Raw genomic sequence first — 26,352 nt, 5'->3', positions numbered from 1 at the left:
AAGTCAAGACGGGTTCGCCAACATTCGACCGGCCATTTAAAAAAAAAATATTTTGTTTCGGAACGCGCTCGTGGTGATACAAATTATTTGTTAAAGTTTTGTTATTGTTTGTTGTTTATTTAATTATTGTTATTATTATTAATTTGTTAAAATTATTATCTAGTTATGTATTTATCGATGAAAGTTATTCCTTTGCACTTTTCCGTATTATTTGTGCAATATCGTAACACACACGAAGGCACATTTGATGCGTTTCACTTTAAAACAAATAAAAAATGAGCGTGCAGTTACGCCATATGGCGTATGTTGAGCGGAACATAAGTGATGTAGGCGGTGTCGTCTCCATAATATGTATATCTCAATATTAAAAACAAGATTTTTTTAAATAAATACTAAGCAGAAAAGACATTGTTTACCTTTTTCAATATTTTTTATTTTGTATTATCATAAGGAATCTATCAATTTATTTATTTTTTATATTTCAAAACGTTTGTAAATGACCTCTAAATGACAAAAATGACATTAACAAGTGTCAAAGCAATGTTGACCGTCACTTCATGTCATTAACGAACAGCGATACTGGGGTTGGTTTTTAAATATCTTGATTTTTAAACAAAATTTAACGAAGGTGATCCTTTACTGGATCACTTAATAAATCTGGGCTTCATAGAAACCATAATAGAAAAAATGAGTAAGCTAATTCCCTCCGCTGCAAAGTTTATAACTGGCTCTACGGTTACGGTAGGTTAAAAAGTTGCCCAAAAATTTGTTTGGTTCCATATGTTTGATAAATTTGTAAAATCATATTACTTTTAACTTTTTAGAAAACAGCCGCCCCAGCTTTTGTTGCTTCAAAACAAAATTATAGTACGAAATCGGAATCTACATTCGAAATCAAGGTACCGGATTTATTTCGTTATATTTTAGGTTTATGATAGTGAAGGGATGATTGTGTTGAAGTTTTTGTTATATAAATCCGAACACAACTGTTTGCTTTAATATTTAATTAAATTGGTTGCTATATAACATTATGTAACATAACCTTCAAAATGTCAAGTTTGTCATGTTTTCCTTTGAACTTGTTTTGATAAAATTCTTAGCCTACAAGATTTTCAGTATAGTTAAGTATTTCAAAAAGTTGTATTCGAAAATTATCCAGAAATAAATAGTTTTGATTGTGAAATTATAAGCTTTTTTATTATATTTTTTCCAGCCTTATAAACTCCATAAATTGGATAAAGGCCCAGCAACATCAGCAACACTCACAGCGGAAGATGCACTTAAATTGTATGAGAAATTGGCCGTCCTCCGCAGGATTGAAACTGCTTCCGGCAATCTGTACAAGGAAAAGATCATCCGTGGATTCTGTCACTTATACTCAGGTATTTTATGAGTCTCCTTTTTAATTTACTTTTTATCACTACATAGTATAAAACAAAGTTGCTTTCTCTGACCCTATGTCCCTTTGTTTGCTTAAATCTTTAAAACTATGCAATGGATTTTGAACGGATTAAATTTCTCAAAGGATTAAATTACTAAAAAAGTTTTTATTTTTTGTAATCTATAATTTTTTAGCTTTTTAGTACATAAATTCTAATGTTTGGTAGAAAATAGCAGATTTCTTTTATATTTTCTTTGATTTATCTTACGCAGTGAGTTATTGTTGGTAATCAAAAATATCTTATTTACAATATTGTGATATGTGCTGATAAGCCAGATTTTTAAGACATGGCAAAGATAAGATATATCAATTGTGAAGACAAATTAATAAGATTAAAAATTTTTACTGATAGATGAAATTAAATCATGATGAAATTTGATGAAATTTTACAAATTTCTTATTTTTTTAAATGAAACTTTTTAGATCTACCCAACAAGCACACAGATTGTCACGAGAAATTGTCCAGTCGTTTTGTAGGAGTATTGTAACTATCATTGTGACAATAACAAATAAATAGATGTTTTAATCAATCGCTTTCAGGACAAGAAGCGGTAGCAGTAGGCATGCGAGCGGCCATGCGGGACGTGGACACAGTGATAACAGCCTACCGTTGCCACGGCTGGACCCACTTGATGGGCGTGAGCGTGCTCGGCGTGCTGTCCGAGCTGACGGGGCGAAGGACCGGGTGCTCGAGGGGCAAGGGCGGTTCCATGCATCTGTATGGGAGGAACTTCTTTGGTGGCAACGGGATTGTTGGTGCGCAGGTGTGTGGATGTCGGTTTAAGTATATTTTGATAAAGAAATTTATCAATTAGTTAGTGTCGAAGTTGCAAGCGAATATTTTGTGTTGACCAACTTCAATTATAGCTCAGCCTCTTTATTAAGCAATACATAGATATACATTGATATTAATAACACAGCAAATGTATGCAAATCATTTAAACTATAGTCCTTTTCAACTAGGATGATTCCTGTGACACATCGATTGTTGACACGTGTAGAGATTGCCTTTACTGAAATCGTATCAATTGTTTCCGATAATCGATAATATTTTATATGGAAATGAAATCGATTTGAATAAAGGACCAAAATCAGTTATTTCGGCATTTCGCCAACAATTAACTAAGGAATCTTAGCAAACAACAGCGACAAAAAGTGAACAATTACAATTAGTAATAATAACACAATACCACGTAAAGTATCAATATACAAGTGATAACTGCGTTAAAAACAACCGACTTCAAACTTGCACTTGCAAAATTTACAAATACCTACAGACAAAAATGCTCATAAAATAAAAACTACTGGGCCTATCCGAATAAAATTTTTATGGGACCAATTCGACACCATCCCGCATCGAACAAAAAAAGAATCACGTAAATCGGTTCAGAAACCTCGGAGTAATCGGTGTACATACATAAAAAAAAAAAAAAATTATACCGGCCGAATTGATAACCTCCTCCTTTTTTTTTGAAGTCGGTTAAAAAATGCAACTTGTATACAAAGCTGACGGACTCGTACAGACGATTGACGCGATTGACAAACGATCACAAGATGGGCGTCGATTATATGATTTTCCAACTCTATAATTTTTCAACGCTCGATTTCACGTACACGAATTGCGTAGGTATTATTTTTTTGTGTTATTTTATTTTATTTTTCGTTATATTAAACTAAACAATACTGTTTTTGTTTTAGTAGCTTAAGATGTTTAATTTTTATATTTTTGGTAATAATGCCGCCTTAAAATAAAAATATTATGCATTAAAATTATTTTTGCTTTCTAAACATAAAATACGTAATTCGGAACACAATGAAGTGTCACAGGAATCATCCTAGCTGAAAAGGACTATAGTGAACGAAGTGTTGAAATTACAGTAGTGAATTGACAGTTGTTTTTGAATTATTTATCCATTACAAACACAACATTTATTTATAGATTCCCATCTATTCATTTAATTTCATTTTAACTTAAAAAAAAGGGCGCGTGCGCTGTAGTGTTAAGAATCAACAAGTGATAACTGCGTTAAAAACAACCGACTTCAAACTTGCACTTGCAAAAATGCCCATAAAATAAAAACTACTGGGCCTATCCGAATATAATTTTTATGGGACCAATTCGACACCATACCGCATCGAACAAAAAAAGAATCATGTAAATCGGTTCAGAAACCTCGGAGTAATCGGTGTACATACATAAAAAAAAAAAACATACCGGCCGAATTGATAACCTCCTCATTTTTTGAAGTCGGTTAATTAGAAAAATCTCATCCTTTTTGATTCACTATGTATTCTCTCTTTTCTCACATTTTTTTTTATAATCTGTGCTTACAGTCTATTTGACACTTCATTTTTTTCTATAATCTGTACTTACAATCTGACATTGACATTTACTTTTGACATTGACATTGACATTTATTATTTCTTATCTGTGGCCAGGTGCCGCTCGGCGCGGGTCTAGCGTTCGCGCACAAGTACCGCGGTGACGGCGGTGTTGCGTTCGCGCTGTACGGAGACGGCGCGGCCAATCAGGGACAGCTGTTCGAAGCGTACAACATGGCGAAGCTGTGGGACTTGCCTTGCGTGTTTGTGTGCGAGAATAATGGATACGGTTAGTGTGATATTGATTTATTTTCTTTTTTGTTTTTGCATAATTAGTTAAAATACTAACTACTAACTAACTTCTCTCATGGGGTCCCTGGTTACATTCTTTTTATAGTTGTTCTAATCTAAGTGACCAAATAGATCATAGATGGTTTATGGTATGTGATTTTGATGTTGAATTATGTGTAACAATGCAGATCTTGCTAATTATTATAATAACTATTAATTAAATAGGAAATCAATTGGGCACATGAAATCTATACATATACATACATCTATATCTATACATATAATAAATCTGTAGAAGGGTCAATTCTGTACATTGAAAATATTGAAAAAATAAATATCAGGGGCTGGTACTGGATCGACACCAAACCCAAATATGTGATTAAATAAATTTTTGTCTGTCTTTCTGTCTGTCTGTCTGTATGTGAAGGCATCACGTAAAAACTAACGGTTCGATTTCGATGAAACTTGGTATAATTATACCTTATTATCCTGGGCATAAAATAGGATACTTTTTATCCCGGAAAAATACGTAGAAAATAAATAAATCTTAATTTTTCTTCGCGGAAGGAGTTGCGGGCGGAAGCTAGTAATAATATAATAAATCTGTAGAAGGGTTAATTCTATACATTGAAAATATTGAAAAAATAAATAACAGGGGGTGTTACTGGATCGATACCAAACCCAAATATGTGATTAAAAAAATTTTTGTCTGCCTGTCTGTCTGTCCGTCTGTCTGTCTGTCTGTATGTGAAGGCATCACGTGAAAACTAACGCTTCGATTTCGATGAAACTTGGTACAATTATACCTTATTATCCTGGGCATAAAATAGGATACTTTTTATGGCGGAAAACTATGTAGAAAAAAAATCTTAATGTTTTTTTAATTTTTCCGCGCGGATGGAGTCGCGGGCGGAAGCTAGTTAAGGATAAAAACAGTTACACATTTGCATATAAAAATACTTATTTTATTAAAAGTTTATAATTATTGAGGGCTGATTTTTCAATCCTTGGTTAAAACTTATTCATCGAATATCGTATTAAACTACCATTTCAAAAATGTATTCTAATTGTCCGTATATGACAGTTTACTGGTGACATTTTAAAATGTTCGTGTAATACTTTATTGGGCGGATAAATTTTAACCAAGGATTGAAAAATCGGCCCTTAAAGACGTAATTATTTATTTCTTAGAATATTCCTTATATTCTTATTCCTGTATTGGAACATTTTTCATTATTGCTCTAATCCTATTGATCATAATGTACTGTGTAATGTTAATAGGTACTATAATCTGAATGATTTTTTTTTAAATTTAATCTTAAGTACTTGAAAGAAGATCTTTTATATCCAAATAAATATTTTTTTCAATTTTTAAATGAGCCATTGCTATAAGCTAATAAAATATTAATTTATCAAGGTATGGGCACAAGCGTGGACCGTTCGTCAGCTAGCACTGAGTACTATTCGCGAGGCGACTACATTCCCGGCATCTGGGTTGACGGTATGGATGTCATCGCTACACGGGAAGCAACTAGATACGCTATCGACTATTGTACTAGCGGGAAAGGTTTGTTTCTATGTTTATTGTAATTATTGCTTATTTTCAAAAAGGTTTATCAAGAGATTTTGTTGAATGTACATAAATGGAAATTTAATTTGTATATTATATGTTTTAATTTACTTACATTTGAGTTGCCTGGTAGAGATCACTCTTATTGATATTGGCAGTCATGCCTTCTCTGGCATGATCATAAATTTAATATATGTATTATGTATTAGTATGTAATTTTATTTATTTATTTATTTTACATTGTTATGCTTTTAAAAGAGCATCTAAGGAGTTCCTTGCCAGTTCTTCTCTACTGTATCCGAACTGGTGGTAAATTATTATTTTTCTGTATTTTGACGATTCAAATGCTCCTAAACAAAGTCTAGTTTTATAAATAAAAGTTTGCATTTGAGTATTGTTTATATGTAGCTTAGCTACAATATTTTTAAATCATGTCCAATCGTATGCAATACATAATTTTTTTTCATTCAATACTTTTTCGCATCTCCAGGACCACTAGTAATGGAGATGGAAACATACCGTTACTCGGGTCACTCTATGTCTGACCCGGGCACGTCGTACAGAACCCGCGACGAGGTGCAGGAGGTGCGACAGACGAGGGATCCCATCACTTCGTTCAAGGAGAAGATTGTGTCCAACGAACTGGTCACTCCGGATCAACTTAAGGTGAACTTTAGTAACTTAACAAGGACTCAGAATGGCTAGGGTGTACAGAATACGCTTTTCTCCTTGAAGCGGCCTAATGTGATCAAATTGAAGTCCATACGGCTTCGATTTGATCACATTAGGCCGCTTCAAGGAGAAAAGCATAGTCTGTTGGAAGTAAAGTAAATCTCGTGCAGACACCTCATCTGCTTATAGTCTTACTAGCTTTCCGCGCGCGGCTTCGCTTGCGTTTTTCAAAGAAAAACCCGCCAAATAAAACCTATCCTATGTGATAATCCAAGTTACCCTCTATATGTGTGCTTAATTTCATTGTAATCGGTTGTAGTAATATTTGCGTGAAAGAGTAACAAACACACACACATCCTCACAAACTTTCGCATTTATAATATTAGTAGGATAGGATGACTGATTGCAGATAATGATGGCAAAAAAAGGTGGTTGATTCGTATTTAAAATATTTAGAAATCACACAAATGCTACAAACATATTTATTAAGATAATATATTATTCCGTCATTGGTTTCATGAATGTTATGTCAATCACTACATAGTATAAAACAAAGTCGCTTTCTCTGTCCCTATGTCCCTTTTTATGCTTAAATCTTTAAAACTACGCAACGGATTTTGATGCGGTTTTTTTAATAGATAGAGTGATTCAAGAGGAAGGTTTTAGTATATAATTTACTAGCTGTCCGCCCGCGGCTTCGCCCGCGTTTTGAAAGAAAGAGTTTTCCCGTTCCCTCAATATGTAGAATTATTATCAAGCGTAAATTCCGCACACGTCCATCACGTAGGGAGCCGACCGCGCGAGTAAGCCGCGCGGCAAGTTTATTTCGTGATCTTAACCCCCCTCCCGTACCCCTGCCCGAGTGACGCCTACAACGCATAGCTAGCCGAATACAGTTTATTTTTTAATTTTTTTTTAACTCGTGATATCTTTTGAATGGATTGTCAGAATCGAATAATTCAAAAAGTAATATAAAGATATTGAAGCAGTCTTAAATAATACATCGTTTATTTTGATAAGGGTTAATACCAAGGTACAAATAAAGAGCTTTTTGTAGCGGTGGTATTTTAATTTCTTTTTTTCAATAAAAAAACGCTTATTGTGACATGACTGTAATAGTTAGAGATATGCTGCCGCTGATTTTTTGTAGATAATGGTGTGTTCTAAAAAAATGTAGTATATCATTTTGTTCTATCATCAATAGTTTTCGCAGCGCACGCGATGTAAGGTAGTTTTTTGATATTTTTTTCACACCTTGGATTACGTTATCGTAATTTTAGTAAGGATGCCTATTTTTTTTGAAAATGAAATATAGCCTATGTCACTCAGAAATGATGTAGCTTTCCAACAGTGAAAGAATTTTTCAAATCTGCCAAGTAGTTTCGGAGCCTATTCAATTCATACAAACAAACAAACAAAAAATCAAACCTTTCCTCTTTATAATATTAGTATAGATTAGGTTTTAGACAAAGCGGGCGAAGCCGCGGGCGGTAAGCTAGTTTAATATAAAATCTATTTCGTTCACAGGAAATCGACGCAAAAGTACGCAAAGAGGTAGATGACGCGACGAAACAGGCGAAAACCGAGGCTGAAGTTGGCAATGAGGAGCTTTCCGGCGATATCTACTATAATAACTTGGAACATGTCATCAGAGGCATCCACCCGGCCGCTCCTTTACAACATGTTGAAGTTGTACCACGGAATTAAGTTTAAAACCTAGAGCGGAGACAAACTCGATAGTAACTCGCAAGAAACTCGACGGTGACTCGATTGTAACTCGATAGTGAAAATGGTTATTGTGGAGCGAGTGTATAACTTTAAGGCCTATTCTCCTGTTATTATTTTCGTCTTTTCCACCAGTTAAGTTAGTGAGGGATCGTTTTTATAAAGATTTTAATGTGAAAAACGTGATGATATTAATTTCTGTTTTTGAATGTCGATGGGAAAAGAATTGTTAAATTCTACGTGATTTTACTCCACTGTGAAATTTGTTAATATAATCGTATAGTAAATATATCAATTGGACATTTGTACCATAGCGACGTAAGGATAAACAGTTTCTTGTTATAAAAATAAGAAAGCTTTATCTATGTTTAAGTGCTGGAATCTTATTGGTTGTTTCATCTCCGCTCCGCTCTTATACATACCGGCTGTATGCATACGTACTTTCCTGTTAGGTTAATGACATCTGTCAAATAAAAATAAAGCATTCATTTCTTCAAATTAAAAAAAAAATCTTTTTATACGTTGAATAAAATGAACACATTCAATGTGTTCGAAAAATAATTTGAGTTGAAAATTATTTGGTTCAAAATCGATATATTATGTAGTAATAAAAACATACGTAATTCCTTTTGTAAAAAGTGTCCGTTTTTATTTTTGTATCTGGCAACTTTGTGCGTATTTCTCTATTTATTCAATATTATGTTGTTTGAATGTAACTAGGAAAGTATGAGAGATATATTAAAAATGAGTTTAAGAGTCAATTTTTACGTTACCTACTTTTTAGTTGAATGGCCACTTTTTACAAAGAATAATTTCTTAAATCATCATAGACAATGAATCTTGTGAATTTATAATTTTCTGAAAAGTTGCAATTGGACAATACCAGAAAATATACATTTTTAAATTTGAGACGGAATAAAACTAGCATATAGTAATTTTGAAATGGTTGTAGTTTTCAATTTCTGTTTGCCTTGCACTATTCTTTTACTTTTTTTTGTTGAGGGTAATATTGTATTAAAATTAAAATGATAAGTATTAGAGGGAATATAGTATCTTTTAAATTGTAAAAAAAATGTTGAATTGGAAATATTTATCATGTTACCATTATCAATACATATTTTAGTAAATGTTACTTTTACACTCCCTAAATAAGATATACATTTTATTTGAGATTATCATTTATTTTTATTCTTTTTGTTTTTATTCTTTTTGTTTTAGTTATATGTACATTTATTTTGTTATATGTTCATGTGTACTGCCAACATTTTAAATATTGTATCGTTTCGCACATTTTAGTTGTATGTAATAGGTAATTATTTATTTAAAATAAATATATAGAATTAATATTTTGTTTTATTTCTAAACCCTGTCATGGATGATTTGGAAGGTATTCTTGTAAAACTTTAAAATCACAAAATTAGGAAAACTTGATTCTGTAATATATCTAATATTAATATTTATTTATATAGCTTACATATGATTTTATAAATGAGATTTATTTAAAGAATAGAAAACATCGGTCAAGTATTAAAAAAATATTTAATTAATAAATTCTACAACGCCAACGCCACGACCCATTGATAAAATGAATTGATTGATTGTAATGTGTAATTATTGGTAAAGTAGAGCCATTTTAATAGGCAACATTTGACAGTTCAACAAAATTCAACAACGTAACCTAGTAACGACGACATAGAATAACATGATATTTAGTTTTGTTAGAACTGCATATTTGCTTAACTTTTTTCAATTATGATTACATATTAATAATAATGACCGATACAAGTAATTTTAAGATTTCATTTTACTGATAAACCCTACTAAACACAATAAATAATATCTGAATTCAAGAACTAACGTCGCTACAATTTTGTGTCAATAAACCTTTTTTCTTTTTAAATACCAGAGACGTTACTCTAAAAATCGAAATCTGACATCTAGAATCGAATGCATTGATTACTTGTGAATAAAAATCATCATAAATTAATAAATTCGATTGACAAATGTTTCAAATCCGTATCGATTAATTCACTTTAATCGATGTTTTTAAGCAGGTTACCTCTCTTCGAAGATAAAATTGATAGACGTCAAATGTTGCCTATAATTGGCTCGACTATAATAATTATAGTTGCCAATTATTGGCATAATGATTCGGTTGGTTGATAAATCATGTCAATAGATGGCGTGGGGTCTGGGTGTCCCAGGAAACAAAGCAATCCCAGAAAATGTCGCCTTTTTATTTTCTGGCGGTCATTAACCAAACTTTGTTTTTGTTAAATATAAAATACTGAAATAAACCAATCTTACTATGATATGTATAGTGTATACACTTTACATAATGAACACAGTCTGAACGATGCGATAATTAGAAGCACCACCAATTTTTATTTAATAAAACCAACGATTTACTGAAAACGCATTCCATTCTATGTATCTAAAATGTAAAACATAAAATAGCAAACTTCCAAAGTTCTACATGTCATAGTAAGTTTTGTTTATAAGTTATAACAGTTTTTTTTATATAAAAAAAACAAGGTTTGGTCGATGGCTGCCCCAAAAATAAAAAGACACCACTTGCATTTCCAATACTAAGGGCGTGCTAAGGGTGGTTTCCTACCAGTGCTATGCTACGATACGGATGCATTTGTAATTTGATATTCATATTGTGTTATCCACCAATCATATATTTTATCCATGCAGCATCTTCTACGCGCAGCTTCTTTGCGGCGACGCATTGTCCTAGTACCTACCTTACTCGCACCGCTACATAGCATAGCATCAGTATAAACGGTCACATAGTTTCTAAATAATTTCTCGTAGCATAGCTGCATAAGGGTGCTTTTCCACCAGAGATGTGCTACGAAAATGTAATATCTATAAACTTTGTGAACGTTTCTATCAAACTTGTAGAACAACTCTCGGTTCAAACTCACCAGTTTTTCGCTTATTGAGAACCTACAATGAATACCTCACTAAAGTTCCGAACCTTGATATTTTTCACGATAGTTTGCCAATGTTTAAACGAAAAGTGCACGGATCATATCACATCAAGTTTTAGAATTAAGCAATATTGAATTAGGTAATATACTTACTTTAGTTGTATAAAACATCCTCATTGACTACATTTATCTTTAGTTTTTCTTGTAATGCTGTGTACATCTATAATAGGGTCAAGCATTAGAATATTCTTACTTTGTATTTATTATTAAGGAATGATGTATGCGTGATCTGTCGATGTACCCTAATAAATAAATAAATAAATAAATAAATAAATGCTAAGCTATGTAGCGGTGTGAGTAAGATGCTCCGCTGGAAAGTAGCTGTGCGAGGAAGATGCGTAACTCAAGCTGTATCAATACATTGTCCTTTGCTTGCCAGGATCACGGAGGCTAGGCGTTGCCCTGGTATGGCGAAAGACGCGGGACAACGCCTGCCACGTGATCGAATTTTCTTTGCTTTAAAAATTTCTCATTTTTAATCTTACAGAATTTTTCAAATTTTATGGATTTGGTTGGTAAGTAGGTTCAGAGAATAAAATAAAACAACAGTTGATACTTAGGATTTTAATATATTTATTTACAAATAACTATTAAACTAATCAAAAACAGATTATTTACGTATAATATAAAAATATTCTTTACAAATACTGTTATTGAGCACGATTTTAAACATTCTCCTAACACTAGAAATGCTAATTACACGCATATAACTTTTAAAGCAAATGTTTTTTTATTGTTTTTACCAACAGTTAATGGACAAATTTTTTCCTAATCTATTTAGGCATTAATTAAGACACATGATTAAATGAAAGGCACGATATGATTAAAGCATTCGCTACAAACTTTATATTACATTTTTTATATAAAATATTATTTGAAATACAAAAGTATATAGCCTATATTTAATTATTTAGTAAGCTTGATATTCATTAAGGTTTCTGAAATCCTTAAGAACTTGCAGTTTTGGCTTCGGCGTATTGAAATGTAGGTACAAATTTACTACCTATAGGTACTTACTACTTAAATTTATTCTAATGTTGCAAATTTTTAATGTAGATTTTGTATTTCCCTTTTATGCTTTTATTACCTCTTATTTTTTAACCTACATTTAGGTAGGTAGTAAACTCAGGACTAAACGATCAAAAGCATTCTTCTAGTCTGAGTATTTATTTTAAAAGAAACTCTGAAATTAAAAGTTTATGCAATAAAAGGCATTAAAATATTGTCTCATTATGAAATTTTAAAGTGCATAGAAAACGTTAATAATGTTTCATAGGTTCTTTATTATCTTTAATGTTATACAAAATAATTTTGACTAGACAATATTGAAACAAATACAATTTCGCAAGTTTTATTTCGAGTTGAGACGCGACAAGAAAAATTTTAGTATTATTTCCGCTTGGTATCCTTTTTTTTCATCATAGGTACTGTGTTTGTTATATAGTTATATTCTTACCTAGTATAAAATGTATGCATTGGGAAATTTACAGATTAGGACTTAATTAAAATATATTTCTATTGCAGTCAAATCCAAATCTTTAACACAACTGACCATAGTTTCTGACAAGTTTGGGTTTTTCCCAAGTTTGAAATTATCCTGAAATATTAATTTTTAGTGTTCTACAATTATTGTCATATTGTGTAAAAAACTTATTCAAGCTTAATAAAAACAAGTCATCTCGATGCAACAACCTCGGATATTACCCGAAATACCCAAATATTGTTAACTTAAGTTTAAACATCGCAAATGTCATGGAAAAATCTAAAATATGTAAGACGCATGTTTGCTTGAACTTGAGCTTGAACGTTGATATTGCAATGGGGAAATTTTCAGTGCATACAGAGAAAAGGATATGGGTTTTTTGGGCAGATAATGTTCATATAAGAGGATATTTGCGGGGAGTATATAATATGTGAAAGTTTTTCTTTGTGAGAATATAGGAAATTCAGTTTTCAGCTTCCTCGCGTAGATTTTCTTCACTTTCTTCCACAAAACCGCATTGTAATTCATATAATCGTGCGTATATTCTCTTCAGGGCCATGAGCTCTTGATGCGTTCCCATCTCACTGACCACGCCTCTATCGATGACACAGATCATATCTGCGTTTTGTATGGTCGCTAGACGATGGGCTATTATGAGACAGGTTCGCCCTTCGCTAGCGCGGTCTAAAGCTTCTTGTACCACCTGTGGGTGGAAAAAGTAAGGTTTATGACAGCTGATGTATGACGATTTTTTGACATAGTGTTTTATGTTTTTATGGTTCGTACTACATTTTAACTTCTTAATAAAACAGGGGTGGTCCCAAAAATATTATTGGAATATTTAAATTACAACCAGTATGTCTGTTTACGTAAGTATTTATGTGTAAGCAATAAACTTCCCTTTCTCGTTTTATAAGTCTGTTGATTGTGTGTTGTCTTGCTGTTTTGCTTCTGTCTATATTATGTCTGTGTATTAATGTACAAATCTATGTGAAAATCTGTGTGTATATCTTCTATGTGTATGTATATTTGTGTGTACGTCTGTGTACATATATCTGTGTGCATATATCTGTGTGCATATCTCTGTGTATATCTGTGTGTGTGTGTGTCACCTTCTCGCTGTGCGTGTCGAGCGCAGATGTGGCCTCGTCCAGCAGCAGCACGCGCGGGTTGCGCACGAGCGCACGCGCGATGGCGATGCGCTGCTTCTGCCCGCCCGACAGCTGGGATGCGCGGGCGCCGATACGTGTGTCGTAGCCCTGGATGTAAACGGATCATTTACAATTTCGTTATTTTCTATTGTGTCTGTGGTTCCGGGGCCTGAGTTATTGACCACCGTATAGGATAGAAATTAAAAGTTAAATATTTATATTGAGGTCGCCTTATTAAATATTTATAATTTAAAATGCACAGGAGGTCGCCTTATCGATCTACACCAGGGAACTCAACTTAGGAGATGCATTGAATATAGGAGCATCTTTAAAACATATCGTTTTAGTGCAAGTATTAAATTTTTACTTTTATAAAGGGCGGAATAGCACAACAACCAGGCAACTCAACCGACAGGATTATTTTTGCACGTAGAAAAAAATAAAAAAAATACTATAGATTTTAATTTATTTTTATTTTACACTCACTACTACTACTATCATTACATAGTATAAAGCAAAGTCGCTTTCTCTGTCCCTATGTATGCTTAAAATTTTAAAACTACGCAACGAATTTTTATGCGGTTTTATAAGAGATAGATAATTCAAAAGGAAGATTTTAGTATATAATTTATTAGGTATTAATCAAAGCGGGCGAAGCCGCGGGTGGAAAGCTAGTAAATAATAAAAAAAACAGTGCTCACGCTTGGCAACGCAGCAATGAACGTGTGCACATTAGCCGCCATGGCCGCCTTGACCACCTCCTCTATAGGCACGTCCCGGGAATTGTCCCCGTACGCGATGTTCTCTGCTATCGTGCGGTCGAACAGCACGGGCTCCTGGGAGACAATGCCGAGGTTCGCGCGTAGTGTTGATAGACGCATGTCGCCCACTATGCTGTGCTCGTCCAGGTACTGCAAGTAGAAAAGTGAGTATATTTTAGTAACTTAGTAGTGAATTGGTTTACGACACGTCACTTACCGTTTGATGAATCAGCGAATTTACAGCAAGTTGACAGTGTCGCATGTTCGCACTTTTGATTCTTGGAAGTGCAGTTTACCTCACTGTCTTTCTGATTGCAGCAGTTATATTTTTACATTACCGGGTCGTAGAGCCGCTGCAGCGCTACACACTCACCACGGCACCGTCCGGGTCGTAGAGCCGCTGCAGCGCTGCACACTGACCACGGCACCGTCCGGGTCGTAGAGCCGCTGCAGCGCTGCACACTCACCACGGCACCGTCCGGGTCGTAGAGCCGCTGCAGCGCTGCACACTCACCACGGCGCCGTCGTCCGGGTCGTAGAGCCGCTGCAGCGCTGCACACTCACCACGGCACCGTCCGAGTCGTAGAGCCGCTGCAGCGCTGCACACTCACCACGGCACCGTCCGGGTCGTAGAGCCGCTGCAGCGCTGCACACTCACCACGGCGCCGTCGTCCGGGTCGTAGAGCCGCTGCAGCGCTGCACACTCACCACGGCACCGTCCGGGTCGTAGAGCCGCTGCAGCGCTGCACACTCACCACGGCACCGTCCGGGTCGTAGAGCCGCTGCAGCGCTGCACACTCACCACGGCGCCGTCCGGGTCGTAGAGCCGCTGCAGCGCTGCACACTCACCACGGCGCCGTCCGGGTCGTAGAGCCGCTGCAGCGCTGCACACTCACCACGGCACCGTCCGGGTCGTAGAGCCGCTGCAGCGCTGCACACTCACCACGGCGCCGTCGTCCGGGTCGTAGAGCCGCTGCAGCGCTGCACACTCACCACGGCACCGTCCGGGTCGTAGAGCCGCTGCAGCGCTGCACACTCACCACGGCACCGTCCGGGTCGTAGAGCCGCTGCAGCGCTGCACACTCACCACGGCGCCGTCGTCCGGGTCGTAGAGCCGCTGCAGCGCTGCACACTCACCACGGCACCGTCCGGGTCGTAGAGCCGCTGCAGCGCTGCACACTCACCACGGCACCGTCCGGGTCGTAGAGCCGCTGCAGCGCTGCACACTCACCACGGCGCCGTCGTCCGGGTCGTAGAGCCGCTGCAGCGCTGCACACTCACCACGGCACCGTCCGGGTCGTAGAGCCGCTGCAGCGCTGCACACTCACCACGGCACCGTCCGGGTCGTAGAGCCGCTGCAGCGCTGCACACTCACCACGGCGCCGTCGTCCGGGTCGTAGAGCCGCTGCAGCGCTGCACACTCACCACGGCACCGTCCGGGTCGTAGAGCCGCTGCAGCGCTGCACACTCACCACGGCACCGTCCGGGTCGTAGAGCCGCTGCAGCGCTGCACACTCACCACGGCACCGTCCGGGTCGTAGAGCCGCTGCAGCGCTGCACACTCACCACGGCGCCGTCGTCCGGGTCGTAGAGCCGCTGCAGCAGCTGCAGCAGCGTGGACTTGCCGCAGCCGCTGGGCCCCACGAGCGCGACCCGCTTGCCGCGCGGGATCACCAGCGACAGCCCGCGCAGCACCTCCACCTCGCGCCGCGTCGGGTAGCGGAACTTTATGTGCTTGTACTGGATCTTGCCCTCGGCTACCTGGTGTCGGATACGTCATAATTAGTATTGTTAGTAGTTTTCATATAATTTAGTTTTGAAGAAACGCATACGTTCGCACGCAAATACGTACGTAAACACGAACATATACACGCAAGTACACGCACGAATATATGCATGCACATATACATCACGTACAGACCAAATTAAAAAAAAATACTTCAAAACCAACAAGGGTTTTCGTACGTTTGTGCTTTCATGTTTGTGTCTTATGAAATTATTGTATTCTGTTATTCTCTGTTTGGTATTCATGTACAATAAAGTATATAATATGTTACAGTCAAAACTTAACCAGTCGATAACCTTATTGACCGGTACAATTAGTCAATAAAGTTATTGACTAAGGGCCTGATTTTAAATCAGTCAAGACCCTTAGTCAATAACCTTATTGACTAATTTTACCGGTCAATAAGGTTATTGACTGGTTCAGGGTTTTGACTGTAGCATATCCTACTACTAGATATTATAAAGGCGAAAGTTTGTATGGATGTATGGATATTTGTTACTCTTTCACGTAAAAACTACTGAATGGATTTGAATGAAATTTAGCACACATATAGAGGGTAACTTGGATTAACACATTGGATAGGTTTTATCCCGGAAATCTCACGGTAACGGGAACTATGCGGGTTTTTCTTTGAAAACGCGGGCGAAGCCGCGGGCGGAAAGCTAGTATAGAAATAAATAAGGTATGCATCGCACTCACAAAGTTCTCGGGCACAGAAGGCGCATGCGTGGTCTCCACTCTTGGCCTGCGCGCGAGCAGCGTCATGACTCGTCCCGCGGCGAGCACGGCCGCGCCGAAGTTGGGCGCGAACGCGAGCGCCTGCCCCATCATCCACGCGCCGAACACTAGCGCTTCCGACACCCTGTATTATGTACTACGTTATATTTCAAGAATTCAGCGTTAATACATGGAAGATGAAAATCTATGGAAGACTGTCGCGTAAGAACCACAGAACAGTTCTTTGGCATATTATGATATATTATGTAATTAGATATAAGTCACATATTATGTAAAATAAAACTGTAATATTAACATGATTTTAAAAGAGCAATGGAGTTTTTTGCCGGTTTTTCTCCATAGTTACTGCTTTCCGAATCGGTGGTAAATGTATGTGTATATGTAATAACGATCCGAAAATGCTTCTAAAAGATGTTTGAGTTTGAGTTTAAATAGTATATGAAGAAAAATTTTACTAAAGTGAAACTTGTAAATTTAAAAAAAAAGTACTGAATGGATTTCGATGGCACTTGGAAGCGTATTTCAAAGATACATAGCACTTAATATTTTTTAACTTTTAACTGTCATACATGCTTTCATATTAAAAAGTTTTAGTTTTCAACGCATAGGCCGATTGCAGAGCTTCAACGGTCATTAGTGCGTACGTCAGTCGCACTTGTCATATGTATGGAAATTAATAAAACCGTTCATAGCTAGACCGACCATACGCACGCGTATTTCCATACATATGACAAGCGCGACTGACGTACGCACTGATGGTCGGTGAAGCTCTGCAACCGGCCTAAGACCCGCGCGCTGCTGCGTTTGCACTAACGCCAGCTGCTTGCCAGCAACAACGTTACAACCCACACGGCCATATTACTTACTTGATGACATCCTTGTAGGGCACCTCCTTGTTGGCGACCTGCACGCCGCCGTACCACAGCGACAGCGCGTAGCCGGCGACGGGCGCGGTCTGCCCGAACGAGAACACGGCGCCGCGCCAGCGCATCGACCCGCGCGCTGCTGCGCTCGCGCTGGCGCCCGCCGCTTGGTACCGGGCTAGCACGCCTTCCTCTCCACCTGTACAGGTATATTACAACTTAATGACTTGCCTAGGCAAATTGTTAAATGTTTCAAATCTTCATCTATTTGTTTCATTTGTAGGTGCTGTGCTGACGCAGGATTTTCGGCCGCGTCGCACAGTCACATAGCGTCGCCCCCAGTTGTCCCGTAACTCTCGCCACCGACCCACGTATTGTAGTAGTAAATTAGAATAGTATATTTTTGTGTAATTTAGAAGAAATATAAAATTTAATTGGCCGCTATCTTTAATTTCATCTCCCTACACAGCTACACTAAACATTTTAAGATATGTATTTATAATGCTTTTAGTGGAAAATAGTATATTATTACGTTACAAAATATGTATATTCACAGACAGTTAATCTATAAGGACAAAAACTAATATAAAAAGTGCTAGTTGCACCACTTATAATTCAAGAATGGCTTTTAATGTTTTCAAGTGTATTGAGTCTTACTTAGATAAAGATAATTTGTTTAAAAAATACCCAGGTAAAAGCAAGTGATAAACTAGTTAACTATAAATACAAATACTTACAGAACGCAGACACAGTCCGTATATTCGTAATCGCCTCAGTCGCTATCGTGTTCGCGCGATTGCTCGCCTCGCGAACAGTAGCTATCCCCTCAGCTAACACTCTACTCTCAAGTACTACAGCCGCTATCACCATCGGCACCGACACCAATGACACGAGTGTCATCTTCCACGTGTAGTACAGTGAGAGGGAGATGCCGATGAATATGGTCGCTGTGGCTTGCATTAGCGCGCCGATGCGTGTGCCCGTCGCCTGTGTGTTATGAAAAGCAAGAAAATTGTTTGCAAAATTTTTAGAGAATAGAAAAAATTCAATTACGTGGCGGGATTGTGTATAATTGTTCACCTGTATTAAAACAAGACACAATAAATATAATATATTTATTTATAACATTATAATAAATAAATACTAACCCCCTGCACAGCAGCAGCATCAGCAGCCAATCTCCCACAGAGCGCACCGACACCATTGACCGAGTCGTCGAACCAGCCCATCTCTTGCTTCAGCATCGCACGGAACGCGCCCACCCTTGTACATGCGAATATGACATTTATTGTTATTGATATAACATAACATAACATAACACACATTTATTGATCAAAAACAAAACCACACAGATACAAAACAAAACATACATACTTAAAGAAAGAAAACTTAAAAACTAATAAAACTTAAAACAACACAAAACAAATGAAATAATATAAAAAACCTTGTATCTACACTTAAAAATAAATAAAGATATAGAGGTGGGATTCGAACTAAAGAACATCATGACACCAGAACTTAGCAGTAGGCTAAAGACTACGTCGTTCTGAACGTTAGAAAAAGGTATAATATAAATTTAATATAAGTTAGTTTATAGAAATACCTATTGTATAAAAAACAGACTGCCATATTACCGAAAAAATACAGAAACAGTAAAAAGAACGGTACAGGAACGGGATGGGGAAAATAAGAGAAAGGATAATGATAAGTAAAGGATAAGTTTGTAACTTAAAAAAAACACTTAACATATTTTATATATATTATTACCATTATATTGTTGAAAAAAAAATATATTACCTGAGTCGTGCAGTAAGTCTAACGCCTGTCAAATTGAATATGAATATCTGGAAGAAGATACCGAAGCCCGTGTACACACCGACGAGGAGGAAAAGCACCGCTATCACGTTCGTTCCTGAACGAACGTAGTCCTCGTCTTTACTTTCTAGAAGCTGGAAAAAGATATTGTAATTAGTAAACTTTTTGTTTGCTGAGAAAATTAATGTTATTTGAAAATTTATTATTTTAATTGTGGACAAAATCTACTAAGTGATAAATTCTGCAAAAATTATGCGACCCATTTCGAAGATCCTAATATTATAAATGCGAAAGTTTGTGAGGATGTGTGTGTGTTTGTTACTTTTTCACGCAAACACTACTGAACCGATTACAATGAAATTTAGCACACATATAGAGGGTAGCTTGAATTAACACATAGGATAGCTTTTATCCCGGAAATCCCACGGGAACGGGAATTATGCGGGTTTTCCTTTGAAAACGCGGGCGAAGCCGCAGGCGGAAATCTAGTTTTCACATATAAAAACTTAATGACATTCAATTCGATACACATTATTTTACAATTAATTATAAAGGTGCGGTTTTGATATTCTATGCTGGATAACCTGCATTGCAAAACATATACATATTCTTGTAGTTAATAATTAATAATTATTCTTTTTCTGTTCTCATCCCGCCAATTAGTGATTATTTTGCTTGTTTACCTTTTACCGCGGTTGCCTGGAAGAGATCACTATTAAGTGATAAGGCCGCCAAAATAGTTGTACTCTGCTCTATGTGTAAGCAGTTATAGGGTTTCTTAACTGTACAACTATTAAAGAGTTAAATAAATAAATAAATACACAGAATAGCACTTACACCATAAGTTTCACCGAACAGCACAGCGAAGCACGGAAACGACGAGCCCACAGCAACGGCCGCCAACACACCAATAAGCATCAACCACTTCTCAGGCTCACATAACTTCAATATCTGCCAAGTTGTTGGTTCGAAGTCCTTTTGCGGTGCTTCATCAACAACAACACTGTCTTCCGAACCAGAATCGTCATCAGCTGACGAACTCTTGATGGAATCAACAGACTCCAGCTTCTGAAGTTTCGCTCTACGAAACTTCGTATCTGCGGTTGGATCAAAGTTAGCTGCAAGGTTATAGAGAGTTAGTTCTACTGTTGGGTGCAAGAAAACCACAAATGTGCCATCGGGTTGAGGTTCACTTTTCCCTTGTGTATTCTGGACTCTGGTAGTAGAAGGATTGAGGACGGGAAAGGAAATTTCGCGGTATCTTGGTTCTTCTTGATTGCATGTGCATTTGTTCTTCTGGCTTTCTTTCCAAAAGAATCTATTGTATACGCTGTAATTATTGTTTAAAACTACAAACTAACGCGCAATACCTACTTAAAATTCGAAAAATATGATTAATCTTAGTCAAGATACGATTGACGTTTTTTAACATTTTCAGCTACAATTACAAAACTGCATTGTATATAATTATAAAACAAAGCAAACGAACTCAGTTTACAGTTTTTGCAACTAACAATGAACTCTCTGTACATAGAGTTGGTCAATTGCTAAATTTAAAGTGCGTATAATACTGTGACTCAAATAGTATCGTACTACACAAAACAATCAAATCGTCTATACATACAAAACGACATTACTTTGGGAAAGTAACTAAGGATAAGGTAGTGTATTAGTTAGGAAAAAGGAGATGGCATTTCAATATGTACTTCACTCACGTTTCTTTTGTTCTTCAGGCGCGTTGGGATTGGGTGCAATGCTTGGTTCGTTTTGCAATACAAGCTGGTAGTAGCGCCCTCTTAGGTCTAGTAGTTCTTCGTGAGTCCCTTCTTCTACTACTTCTCCCTTCTCGATAAATACTATACGATTTGCGTTAAGTACTGTTGCTAACCTAAAATTAGCATCATCGATCAAGAGAAAAATAAAATATAAAATGATATTCAGAAGAACAAATGGTTTGTATATGTAAAAAATGCTCAATTTATAAAGGAAAGAAAATATATTTGTAGTTATAACCTTATTTCTGATAAGTCTGATCAGGTGCCTGTTTATCATCTTATGAATTTATATTTTAAAAATACGTATGTAACAGCATCAATAGCTGATGAAGTGATGAGATTATATGCTTGATCGTGACATGAATGTTAGAGCGTGATTGTATGACGTTATAAAATACTGATACAATATTTCTTAGACATCTTTACTCGACCAAAGTTATCGATAGAAAAATGTGGTCGTTAAATTAAACGCGTTATAATTTCTTTTTATCATGTCTGCTAACTTAGCAGAGCACATCATACATCATATTCCTCGATGTCTGACCACATAGTATACCTATACATTACCTATGGCTGACCATAATCGTAGTCCGACCATGTGAAGCAGCATCCAAAGCCCTTTGTACTTTAGCCTCACTGTGCGAATCAAGCGCAGAAGTCGCTTCATCGAGTATAAGTATCTTGGGACGACGAACTAGAGCACGTGCGATAGCGATGCGTTGTTTCTGCCCGCCAGAGAGTTGGGCACCGCGCTCGCCTATCATTGTTTCGTAGCCCTGTATCGTATTATTATTTTCATTGAAATTAATGTGCTCATTACCACCATTGTAATCTCAACCACTAACATCATTATTATCACAATCATCATCTTCGTCAATATAATCATAATCAACATGGTCTATATCGTCATTATCAAGTTGCAGATTAATTTTGGAAAAATGATTTAAACGTTGTTTTTATTCAGTCAGAAATGAATGTATGAATGCAGAACGCTGCTTCTGTCCGCCAAAGAGCCTTTTATCTTTATCGTCAAAATAATTATTCAGCATAATCGTTACCGTCTTCTTAACATTACACATTTTTTTAATTTAAGTTACAGATTACATTTACACGGATAAAATTCTCGACACAAAGTTACTTACATTAGGTAAATTCTTGATAAAGCTATGACAGTATGCTTGCTTAGCTGCTACTATTATTTCTTCATCAGTACAAGACGGGTTACTCATTCTGGAAAAAATATCACGTTATAAATCCTCAATTAAAACTTGCAGACGCTCACTTATTTTTTTTATTTTCAAACTCAAACATTTATTTATTCAATTAGACTTCTTCGAGAAGCACTTTTGAAACGTCAATACATATTTTTAACATTTACCACCGATTCGGAAAGCAGTATCTATGGAGAAGAATCGGCAAAAAACTCCATAGTTGCTCTTTTAAATCATTTCAGTATTACAATTTAATTTTACAAAATATGTAAGTAACTGTACGTAATACATGTCTTAAAAGAATATTCCTTTCTTTTTTGAAGATAAACTTTTTTAGCTGCATTCGCATTCGCGTGATGTGCGTGACTGACATTCTTATATTATGAAATTTGATATTAAGACGGTTTCGTTCCGGTTACATCTCTTATTTGTTCACTCACCGTATATTCTCCTTAATGCTGCCCGCGAACAGCACCGGCTCCTGCCCCACGACGGCGATGTGCCCCCGGTAGTGCCTCACGTTCACGTTGCGCAGGTCGTGCCCCGACGCGGTCACTGCCCCCGCGTCCGGGTCGTACATGCGCTGGAGCAGCTGCAGTACTGTGGACTTGCCGCTGCCGCTAGATCCCACTAGGGCCACTGTTTCGTTCCGGTTTATTTTGAGGGATAGGCCGTTTAGCACCTGGAATTGTGTAATTTGGGTTTTAACGGTGTTTAAAAGTACTGGTCTATATCGAAAAATAATATAAGATAGCTGTCATTTTTTGTTTCTGTCACTCAATACTTATAGTAAAAAAAAACAGAAACTGCTAAATGTTAAGTATCTCTTCAATTAATTTTGGAAGATGTGATGTGTGATGTCATGTATAAAGCAATAGTGATTATTATTTGTGTACAATTATCGAGTATTATCATCTTTTTCCATTCACACACCTAACCTGAATGAATGCTTACACTTCAATTGTCTTTTCAGCAGCTTTTTTAGTACTAAGACAAAATCCCACACTAATTTAATCTCGATATGTCCAACCTTACCTGAACATCCGGTCTCGCCGGATACTTGAAGTACACGTCCTTTAACTCTAAATCCCCATTAAGTTCAGGTCTAGTGCCTTCAGTGGAAAGGCTATCGATTCGAGGCTTTCTATCTAGTACAGCAAAGATGGAAGCAGCAGAGGCTCTTGCACAGGCCATTGCTTCTAAGTGGGGAGCTGTTAACCCAACGTTTTGAGCACCTTGTAGGACGCTGAAGAATATCTGTGAATATATCGATTGTTTGGGTTGTGGAATGTAAATATGGTAATAAAATATGAACTAAACACTTCTGATTTGCATGGTATTTGCAGCAAGATGATAGCTTGAATTGACATAGATTTTTTTAAATCGGCAGCAGTGCGAGTAAATTAATAGTTGAAGACTAGTTGAAATCAAAAAGCTTTATTTAGTAATAATGTTTACAGTTTCTTTATTAATTGAAACATAATGCGCGTTCTTGGGAGATTATTTTAAAATCGAATTTGCTAATTTTTCTTTCGGGCATCTTAACTATAATTGAGATTCCACAAAACAATACAACTTTTTTTATCACAGATAATAAAAATACAGTAGATTTTAAATACATACGATCATCAGAACAGCTGGTGTATATACAGGCTGTTCCTCTTGCCGACTCTCCAAGATTAACCCGACCCCGTACCAAAAGGAGAGTGCGTATGTCGCGTAGATGATAAACCACATCACTCCACTTCCTATCCCGGAGAAGACACCTTTTCGAACACCCATGGATTGGGTTGGGTGCAGCCGTTTCGAATATCTATTGTAATAAAAAGTAATTTGGTAAAAATTTGCATTCTTAACTTTAGCAAAACAGGTGTCCTCAAAATTATATAATATATAATTCGATAAATATTCCTGTGCTACCAAATGAGACAGTAAATAGTGCATCATAAGTAAATAGTGCATTTTTCCGTAACGCGACAGCTAATTAACGGAAAAGTTACACGCAATCTAGTTTTTCACAGGCTTAGATAAGTTTAGAATTAATTCGTTTCATGCAAAATATCAAGAAATGGTTATATCTTTTTCACAAGAACATACCTTTCAATTTCCTTCTCTTCACCGCCAAACGCGACCACAGTTCTTATGGATGATAATACTTCTTCTGCGATGACTCCGGCTACGCTGTACGCTTTTAGCTCTTGGGTTGTTAGTGACGATTGAATCTAGTGAATAGAAATAAATATAAATATTACTGTTAATTATTTCTCTTGGGTTGTTAGTGACGATTGAATCTAGTGAATAGAAATAAATATGTATAAATATTATTGTTAATTATTTTGATTTTATTTATACAGACCGGCAATTTAATCTTTTTATATGGTCTATTTAATGACGAGTGTCAGTTCGGCGTAGTAGCAAGGCATAGGTGAATGATTTATTTTCATTTTTTCTTTCTTATATTATGACGACCGTCACGAATGACATCACGAGATACACCAGCATTGGCACTTTCTCGCTTATAACCCGGGTATTTCTCACATATTTATACAATAAAAGTTATTTTTTAAAGAAAACCAATATATATCAACTATTTACCTTAGCAACAACAGCAGTAGTGGCTATAATGACGGGCGCGCATGACAGAATGACGAGCGTCAGTTCCCAGCCATACGCGAACGATATTATGACGGCCGTCACGAATGACATCACGAGATACACCAGCATTGGCACTTTCTCGCTTATACCCTCGCGGTATTTTTCTACGTCACTGGAGGGAAAAAAATAATGACTTAAAATTTTTATTTTTCAATGCTTTATAATTATTTATAAAATATCTAATAAAAAGTAGGTAAGTATGCTCTATATAATATGACAAAGAAGAAACTTTTAAACTTAAGTACAGAAATGAGAATCTCCAAGAATATTTTTATGAGTAAATTTTTCTACTATCTAGTAGCTACATGATATCTTTAATCCTTACAGAGAAAAAAAATGACGAAGAGATTTTTTTACAGATAAGTTAAATAAATAGAATAATACAAAATGCATGCAAATACTTAAAGTGTTACTTACTCTGATACTTTTGTTGCAAAATTCATGGAAGTGTTCAGGTCGTACCATGTGATGTCTTGTCTTATTACAGCTTGCAAGAACTTCTCTTTTAGCCTATTGATCTAATATAAATAAAGAATTAAGAATAGTAGTATTATAGGTAAGTATTAAAAAGACATTATCAAAAGATATTAAATAAATAAAAATAAAAAAAGTCACAGGGTTTTTTGTTTATGGTCATGATCTAATTGCGACCACCTCTAGTAATTATTAAATACATGATAGAAATAGCAATTTTTTATCTAGAATAAACAAACTGAATCCTCCTTTTCAAAAAGATATTACTGAATACAATAATATCTGATTTCACAAAAAAAGCAAATGATCAACTAGTTTTTATCTCAATTTTACATATTATATAGATTTTTACCTGTTTTAAAGCGACATAATTAAACAGATCGACGCTGATAGCCCCGACTATGAACTGGATGACAGAGAAGGCGAAGCACCCGAGGCCGAAAGCTGCGGAATCCTCAATCAACGCTAATCTGTTCTCTTCGGCGCTTGCGTTCGTTCTAGAGATTCAATTATTATTATAAATGCCTGTACAATAGTTTAAAAGACTATATGATAACATAATGCTGCATGGAGATATCGATATGCATATTTAAAACTATGCTGATTCATACAAAATATTA

General features: G+C 36.4%; 2 protein-coding genes across 3 annotated transcripts in view; one reads left to right on the top strand and one right to left on the bottom strand.

Moving 5' to 3' along the window:
- Positions 1 to 543: 543 nt before the first annotated feature.
- LOC123701287 (probable pyruvate dehydrogenase E1 component subunit alpha, mitochondrial) lies at positions 544 to 8,968 on the top strand. The gene is made up of 8 exons (XM_045648709.1): positions 544 to 741; positions 825 to 899; positions 1,214 to 1,382; positions 1,982 to 2,205; positions 3,881 to 4,052; positions 5,472 to 5,621; positions 6,115 to 6,290; positions 7,824 to 8,968. The coding sequence occupies exons 1-8, from the start codon at positions 688 to 690 to the stop codon at positions 8,001 to 8,003; spliced, it is 1,200 nt and encodes a 399-aa protein (XP_045504665.1). The 5' UTR covers positions 544 to 687; the 3' UTR covers positions 8,004 to 8,968.
- A 2,601-nt stretch (positions 8,969 to 11,569) lies between these two features.
- Positions 11,570 to 26,352, bottom strand: part of LOC123701220 (multidrug resistance protein homolog 49-like) — a 29,743-nt gene continuing 14,960 nt past the window's right edge. The window contains exons 5-24 of one of the 2 annotated variants that reach the window (XM_045648620.1): positions 26,085 to 26,229; positions 25,676 to 25,776; positions 25,199 to 25,370; positions 24,701 to 24,825; positions 24,227 to 24,416; positions 23,639 to 23,860; positions 23,044 to 23,285; positions 22,535 to 22,622; positions 21,960 to 22,168; positions 21,333 to 21,505; positions 20,455 to 20,735; positions 19,600 to 19,751; positions 18,951 to 19,065; positions 18,540 to 18,789; positions 17,806 to 18,001; positions 16,901 to 17,063; positions 15,982 to 16,176; positions 14,356 to 14,565; positions 13,616 to 13,762; positions 11,570 to 13,206 (exon numbers count right to left, since the gene is read on the bottom strand). In XM_045648620.1, the coding sequence (XP_045504576.1) occupies positions 12,967 to 13,206; positions 13,616 to 13,762; positions 14,356 to 14,565; positions 15,982 to 16,176; positions 16,901 to 17,063; positions 17,806 to 18,001; positions 18,540 to 18,789; positions 18,951 to 19,065; positions 19,600 to 19,751; positions 20,455 to 20,735; positions 21,333 to 21,505; positions 21,960 to 22,168; positions 22,535 to 22,622; positions 23,044 to 23,285; positions 23,639 to 23,860; positions 24,227 to 24,416; positions 24,701 to 24,825; positions 25,199 to 25,370; positions 25,676 to 25,776; positions 26,085 to 26,229 (3,616 nt within the window). In that variant the 3' untranslated portion in view covers positions 11,570 to 12,966. The remainder of the gene's footprint in view (positions 13,207 to 13,615; positions 13,763 to 14,355; positions 14,566 to 15,981; positions 16,177 to 16,900; positions 17,064 to 17,805; positions 18,002 to 18,539; positions 18,790 to 18,950; positions 19,066 to 19,599; positions 19,752 to 20,454; positions 20,736 to 21,332; positions 21,506 to 21,959; positions 22,169 to 22,534; positions 22,623 to 23,043; positions 23,286 to 23,638; positions 23,861 to 24,226; positions 24,417 to 24,700; positions 24,826 to 25,198; positions 25,371 to 25,675; positions 25,777 to 26,084; positions 26,230 to 26,352) is intronic. The other variant, XM_045648622.1, reaches the window with a different exon arrangement.

Source organism: Colias croceus, chromosome 21 (genome assembly GCF_905220415.1).
Source record: "Colias croceus chromosome 21, ilColCroc2.1".
Classification (NCBI taxonomy): Eukaryota; Metazoa; Arthropoda; class Insecta; order Lepidoptera; family Pieridae; genus Colias; species Colias croceus.
This window is presented reverse-complemented; position numbering and strand designations above follow the sequence as displayed.

Excerpts from the sequence above, each read along its gene's own strand:
- LOC123701287 (XM_045648709.1), top strand. The coding sequence starts at position 688 with ATGAGTAAGCTAATTCCCTCCGCTGCAAAGTTTATAACTGGCTCTACG. Across the intron at positions 742-824 it reads TAACTGGCTCTACGGTTACG|AAAACAGCCGCCCCAGCTTT; the intron begins GTAGGTTAAAAA and ends TTAACTTTTTAG. Across the intron at positions 2,206-3,880 it reads ACGGGATTGTTGGTGCGCAG|GTGCCGCTCGGCGCGGGTCT; the intron begins GTGTGTGGATGT and ends ATCTGTGGCCAG.